Source organism: Rhamphochromis longiceps, linkage group LG17 (genome assembly GCF_057381845.1).
Source record: "Rhamphochromis longiceps isolate RC_006_pf linkage group LG17, R_longiceps_female_GT1.1, whole genome shotgun sequence".
NCBI lineage: Eukaryota > Metazoa > Chordata > Actinopteri > Cichliformes > Cichlidae > Rhamphochromis > Rhamphochromis longiceps.
This window is the reverse complement of record NC_140573.1, coordinates 9,364,350-9,371,704: the sequence shown is the minus strand read 5'-3', so window position 1 is coordinate 9,371,704 and position 7,355 is coordinate 9,364,350. Positions and strand designations below refer to the sequence as shown.

General features: G+C 49.8%; 1 protein-coding gene across 1 annotated transcript; it reads left to right on the top strand.

The window, feature by feature from the left end:
• Positions 1-4,066: 4,066 nt before the first annotated feature.
• LOC146649280 (uncharacterized) lies at positions 4,067-6,738 on the top strand. Its single transcript, XM_085387571.1, has 3 exons — positions 4,067-5,304; positions 5,681-5,820; positions 6,146-6,738. Exons 1-3 carry the CDS (start codon positions 4,067-4,069, stop codon positions 6,736-6,738), a joined length of 1,971 nt encoding a protein of 656 aa, XP_085243697.1.
• Positions 6,739-7,355: the final 617 nt, after the last annotated feature.

Genomic DNA, 7,355 nt, shown 5'->3' with positions numbered 1-7,355 from the left:
AGAGCTGCTTTGAGTTCTTGGTTGGCCCGTTCCGCTTGACCTTTGGTCTGTGGATGAAAACCTGACGAGAGACTGACCTGGGCCCCTAAGGAGGTGCAGAACTCCCTCCAAACACGTGACGTGAACTGTGGGCCTCGGTCCGAGACCACTTCAGCGGGGATCCCGTGGAGGCGAAACACATGAGTTGACAGAAGCCGGGCGGTCTCCAGGGCAGTGGGGAGCTTGGGGAGAGCAACAAAGTGGGCAGCTTTAGAAAAACGGTCAACAATGGTGAGGATGACTGTGTTACCTGATGACGGCGGAAGACCAGTGACAAAGTCAACCGCAATGTGGGACCAGGGGCGGCTTGGCATAGGTAAGGGATGAAGTAGGCCGGCAGCGGGCCGGTTGACAGGTTTATTCTGGGCACAGGTTGGACAGGCGGCGATGAATTCTTGGACATCCTTGGCCAGTGTAGGCCACCAGGCGAACCGCTTGATGAAGGTGATGGTGCGATGAATGCCCGGATGACAGGTGAGTTTTCCGCCGTGGGCCCATTGTAGCACTCGTGAGCGAACGGACGTGGGAACAAAGAGCAATCCCGGGGGACCAGTCCCCGGATCCGGTTCTGCCCGCTGGGCCCCCCGTATGACGGACTCGATCTCCCACGACAGGGCTCCGATAACGCATGTGGGAGGGAGAATGGGAGCCTCACAGTTGGGGTCCTCTGAGGTAGTGAATAGGTGGGAAAGGGCATCGGGTTTCACGTTCCGAGAGCCGGGCCTGTAGGTGATGGTGAAGCAGAATCTGGTAAAGAACAGAGCCCACCTGGCTTGTCGGGCATTTAGTCGTTTAGCCGACCGGATGTATTCGAGGTTCTTGTGATCAGTCCATACCACAAAGGGTTCTGTTGCGCCCTCTAGCCAGTGGCGCCACTCCTCCAGGGCGAGTTTGACTGCCAACAGCTCCCTGTCCCCGATGTCGTAGTTCTGCTCTGCAGGAGAGAGACGACGTGAGAAGTAAGCACAAGGGTGGAGCTTACCCTCTAGTTGCTGGGAGAGAACGGCTCCGAACCCTACATCCGAGGCATCCACTTCCACGATAAACTGCCGCTTGAGATCCGGTTGCCGGAGGATGGGCGCCGACGCGAAGCGTTTCTTTAGCCGGGAGAAAGCCTCCTGAGCCTGATCATCCCAGCAGAAAGGTACCTTAGGGGAAGTTAAACGGGTTAGTGGCAAGGCAATCTTGCTGTAATCACGAATGAACCTCCGATAAAAGTTTGCAAAACCGAGGAACCATTGAAGCTGCTTACGGTTAGGTGGAGTGGGCCAGTCCAAGACTGCTTGTACCTTAGCTGGATCGGTTCTTAAATCGCCCTGTTCGATGATGTAGCCCAAAAATGACACAGTACTCACATGAAACTCGCACTTCTCCCCTTTAACAAACAGGCGGTTCTCCAGGAGACGTTGCAGGACTTGTCTGACGTGGCGTACATGATCAGAGAGAGAGTGGGAGAAGATGAGGATGTCATCAAGGTACACAAACACAAAACGATTGATGAAATCTTGGAGAACATCGTTGACTAGACCCCTAGACCCCACAGCTGGAGCATTAGTCAGTCCAAACGGCATGACCAAGTATTCAAAATGGCCCAAGTGCGTGTTGAAGGTCGTTTTCCACTCGTCTCCCTCTCTCATCCTGACTAAGTGGTAGGCATTCCGCAGATCGAGCTTAGTGAAAATGGTCGCCCCCTGCAGGAGTTCAAAGGCGGAGGATAAGAGTGGCAGAGGGTATTTATTCTTAATGGTAATGTTATTGAGGCCCCGGAAATCAATACATGGCCGAAGGCTTTTATCCTTCTTAGTGACGAAAAAGAACCCGGCAGCCACGGGAGATGAAGAGGAGCGAATCAGTCCATCAGCCAAGGATTCATTAATATACTTCTCCATGCATTCATGTTCAGGTTAAGAGAGACTGTATAAGCGACTAGTGGGAAGAGGTGCACCTGGGAGCAAATCAATACTGCAGTCGTACGGGCGGTGAGGAGGAAGAGAGCGGGCTCGGTCCTTACAAAATACTTGCTTGAGATCATGATACTCTGACGGGATGGCTGAAAGGTCAGGGGGCTCGTGTGGTAGTGGGTTAGATGCTTTTACGGGAGTAGCTGCTTTTAAACAGGTCATGTGACACTCCTCCCCCCACCCCAGAACCCTCTCCATCTTCCAGTCGAGTACGGGGTTACTGTATGCTGGCGTAACCACGGAAATCCTAGCACTAGGGGCGTGAGAGGAGCTTCAAAGACATAAAACTGCAACAGTTCAGTGTGATTCCCAGACAGAGTTAGGGACACGGGTTCTGTAACGTGGGTTATGTCGGGGAGACGCTGACCATTTAAAGCGGTGACCTGCAACGAGTGGGGCAATGCTTGTGTGTAAATCTTATGTTTAAGAGCCAGGGAAGCATCCATGAAGCTCTGCTCTGCCCCAGAGTCAATCAGCGCCTGAAGGGAGTGAGAGGCAGAGTGGACAGTCACTTTAGCGGCTAGCATGAAGCGTGGAGGAGAATGTGAAAAGGAGACCTCGCCCACCCGTATCCTCCTTTCTACCGGCGGGCGAGGTCTTTTGGCCGTGCAGGACAGAGCTTGGCGAGATGGCCCTTGCGGCTGCAGTAAAAGCACTCACCAGACCTCCATCTGCGTGCTCTCTCCTCTGGGGAAATTTGGGAGCGTCCGATCTGCATGGGTTGCTCATGCTCGTCGCCGCGGTCCACTTCCACAACCATTGAAAAAAGCTTGTGAAAATGTTTTGTGCTGTGTAGGTGCTGTGTCACTTAGTTCGGTTTCTCAGCCTGCTTGCTTTGTGGTTTTCAGAGAGAAGTTGGTGAGAAAGAGCAAACAGTGGTGTCTACTAGGCTACCCTACTGGAACCTACAAAACTGGATTATAAGGAAAGAACACAAGAAGTTTGAGAGACTGCTCATATGAGTCATTTAAGAGATTCTGCTCTGACAACTGAAGCGTAAGATTGTGCACGGCACAACAGAAACTTTCTTTCTGTGAAGAACCCAGAGAGGGTTATTTGATTATTTATTGATGTCATAAATAGTATTATTAAGTATTTCCTAATGTAACTGTTGCTATTGTAATGCAGTGAATCACCACATGGCGGCGCCTCCTGTCTCACGACTGGTGTCACCCCCTTTTTGTTCTTCTTCGCACTCCTCCTGTAATGGATGCTCCCGTGTGTACGCGGACTAGTGTGCTCTTTAGTAATGTGTGGTAGAGGTAGCACTTTTATTTTTGATATTGTAAATAAATGAGTACTTTTTGGAAAGTCAGAAGCTGTTGCTCATTCGCTATCCACCTGCACACCTCCGCGGCTGGCTTCATCTCCACCGCACGTTACAACTGGCGCCCGAACTTTTTCCCCTTGGACTTCAGACGATTTTTGCATCCCGCCGAGGATTCTTCTCTTCTAGCACGTGAACTGTCTTGGAAATCCCCCCAGTTTTGCGGACGCTCGGACGTTTTCTCCAGCCATAGCCGCAGCCTCAGCTCAGGTGGGACCCGACTAATTTCTGGATACCGTGGTGTGCCGCTGCTCCGCTTGGGAGAAAGAAAAAGAGAGAAGCTGACTCCGCGACGCGAATGGACTCCGTGGATTTGTTATTTGGACGTGCTGTTGGTTTCGTCTTCTAAGGATTAATTCTTCCGTGGAGAGCCTGAACATGAACATTTCTGCTGGCTTTTCATTCCCCTTTCCCTCTGCTGAGACTGACTGTAGCACATGTAAGTGAGAACTTGGCCGACTACAACCGTTGGTGCTGGTCTTCGGCTCAGTATAACGAAACGATTTAAAATTAATCTTGCATTGAGCTCTAGTGTTGCAGACATGCTATTGTAATAACATGGTTCTGATCACTCCAGTCTAATTTCAGTTGTTGGGCGAAATTTTATTTGTGGTTTTTCTAAATTTAATCTTGAACGCATTTTTGCATTTTTGTCTTTCTAGTCTGATCTGACTCTTTTACTGCTATATCAAAAACTGCACTGTGCCCTGGAGCGGCTTAATTTTTTTTTGAAATCACAATGGCACACTGCCCAGGCGACTCTGACTCAGACATAGAACTTACCTCGTTACCTATGTGCCAGATAGTTGAAAATGTGACTCCTAGCCTTAGCCAACAAGTGGTGGAGTTAAGAACTGAGGTGAATAAGCTTAGTGATTGTTTACGTGACTCACTGAACATACAGCAGAGTTTACTAAGGCAGTGGGTCCAACTCACAACGGGGAACTCTCCCCCTCCTGCAGTCCCACAGTCTCCTGTTTTCCCAATGGCCACATCAACACCTCATGTTCCTGCGAGGGACAAAACTGAACCCACCAACAGTACCAATCCGTTCCTGCCCAGCAACCCATTTCAACCTACAAATCCTTTCCTCCCATCTCACTCACTTGAGCTCAGCAGCACTTCCAGAGTGATTGCGGCAGCTTTACATCACGCAAAACTGGAGCCTCCTGTGTATGCTGGGGATGGCAAAGTGCAACCTGAGGACTGGTTAAATGCAGTTGGCACATACAAAGCCTCATTGAACCTAACCGATGGGCAATTGCTAAACGAACTGCCACACTTTCTTGCAAAAGAGCCCGGGAAATGGTTCAAGGCATTGAGCTCCCAAATCACATCATGGGCTCAATTCTGTCAACTGTTTAAGACAGTTTTTCTGCCCTCCGACAACCAAGAACGCATCCTGAGAGGAATTTTGGATCATGTTCAGGCTCAGGATGAACCACTCCCAACCTTTGTTGCCCACATGTTGAGTGAGTTTGACAAACTGAAGAGTCCTCCACCTGAAAAAGACAGAATCGACCTAATTAGTAAACATGCTCTTGAAAAATACAGAGTTGCCCTGTATGGCGCTAATGTCACTTCTGTAATGGACCTGCTGCTACGTGCTCATGAGCTTCACTCAGTGCTTGGACCACAAAGACCACAGCCTGCTTTATGTAGCAAAGACAACTATAAGCCTGAACCTTACTGCTTCAAATGCTCTCAGCCAGGGTTCACTACACGCACCTGCCCAAACTGTAACACCCAACCTCATTTGCCACAACGAGCCTCGAACACCGCTAGGCATGGCCCAGTCCAGCCATTGGTCCCGGCACCTGGTCCCTCTGACCCTGGCCATGAAAAGGTGGAATTAAGCAGCACCACATCCAAGCCACAATACAGGCAGTCGGGAAACTACAGGGGGGGAGGACATTTCACAGAGGCCAACCTTCCCCCAGTTACTAACGGAGCCTCACACGCCCGATTCACTACAGGGTGGACACAGTCTTGGACACTTGGAAGACAATTTTTCACAAGTCCACTAGCATACCCCACTAAGAACGAAAGTGAACTTCAATGCTTCATCTGTGGATGCTACCCTCGACACGGGTGCTTCCCTCTCGGCTGTACGAACAGATCTCATTCAAGTAAATGACTCTTACCCTAGAAACACAAGTGAGTGGAATGGTCCTGCAGTTAACTTCGCCAATAATGCTCCCTGTATCCCTGAGGGTGTTATTTGGCTCAATATTGGATTCATGAACAAGAACTTTTACCAGCGTTTTGCAATAATACCAGATTTGTCCTCTCCTTTCATTCTGGGAATGGATTTTATGGCAAGAGCTTCTGTTTCTATTCACATTCCCACTAGAACCGTCTACATTGAGGACATCCCCTGCCCACTCGCAGACGATGAAGAGGACCTTCAAAATGATTACTCACATTCACCTGGAACACTGATGTCTTTGGACTTGATTCGCTCAGACTTAACAGCCAAACTGTCTGAAGCAAGTCTCTCAGAGAACAACAAGAATTTAGTTTAGCTCCTTGTTTGATGGTCAACTTGGTCGAACGGCTCTCACTGAGCACGCCATAGAGACTGGCAATGCAACACCCATCAATCTCCCACCCTACCGCACGTCACCTGCTAAGAAGCGTGTGATTGAAGAACAAGTGCAACAAATGTTGAAGGACAACATCATTGAACCTTCCACAACCCCTTGGGCAGCTCCTGTAGTCATTGTAAATAGAGCGTCCGCGGAACCAAGGTTTTGTGTGGACTTTCGAGGGCTCAACCAAGTTACCCGAAAAGACTCTTATCCCCTGCCTCGTGTAGATGAGTCTTTGGACTTTCTGGCACGGGGAAAGTTTGTCTTGACATTGGACTTAGCGCGAGGCTATTGGCAGGTTGCTGTAGCAGAGGACTTGAAGCCTAAAACTGCCTTCATCTCTCACTGCGGTCTCTTCCAGTTTCGGGTGCTGCCCTTTGGGCTCTGCAACGCACCTACAACTTTTCAGAGACTCATGAACTCTGTGCTTGCTGGCCTCATTTACAAAACGTGCGCAGTCTACCTGGATGACATTGTTATTGCCTCACCTACCTTTGAACAGCACTTAGTGGATCTTGAGGAGGTGCTGGGCAGACTCCAGGCTGCTGGCTTGTCATTGAAGCTCAAAAAGTGCCAATTCTGCCTCGATGAATTCACCTTTCTCGGGTACCGCATCACATCATCAGGTGTTAAGCCCGATCCAGACAAAGTAAAGGCGGTTAAGGAGTTTGATACCCCAACCTCGGTGAAACACGTCCGTCAGTTCCTTGGCTTGACTGGCTATTATCGGCGCTTCATTCAGAATTATGCCCGCCATGCCGAACCTCTTCACGCCATCACCAAAAAGGACAATGCTTTCCACTGGGGCGACAGCTGTTGAAGGGCCATGGACACTTTGAAGGATCATGTCACATCAGCCCCGATCCTGTCATTTCCAGACTTCAACCGTCCCTTTTCCATTCACACCGATGCATGTGACATTGGTCTTGGGGCAGTGTTGATGCAAAAGGATGACAAGGGTCGTGAGTATGTTGTGGCTTTTGCTAGTCGCTCCCTTCACAAAGCTGAACTCCCCTACTGCACTTCAGAGAAGGAGTGCCTTGCTGTGATATGGGCTCTGGAACACTTCCGCCCATATGTTGAAGGTGTTCATGTTACTATCTTCACTGACCACAACAGTCTCAGGTGGCTCATGTCTCGTCAAAACCCAACGGGCCGACTCGCCCGCTGGTCACTTCGTTTGCAGGACTTGGTCTTTTGTATCACAGAGAACCCAAGTCCACATGTGCTTTGCACCCTTTGAAAGAGCTGAAACTGTTTGCCCCTACTTCCATGAGAGGCACCTTGCTGGACTATTACCACGACCACCCCACAGCAGGTCACTTGGGTGTTTCTAAGACATTGGCTAGACTGCGTTTTAGGTTTTTCTGGCCCAAAATGGCAGCTGATGTGAAACGCTATGTGATTTCATGCTCAGTGTGCCAACTCACCAAGCCA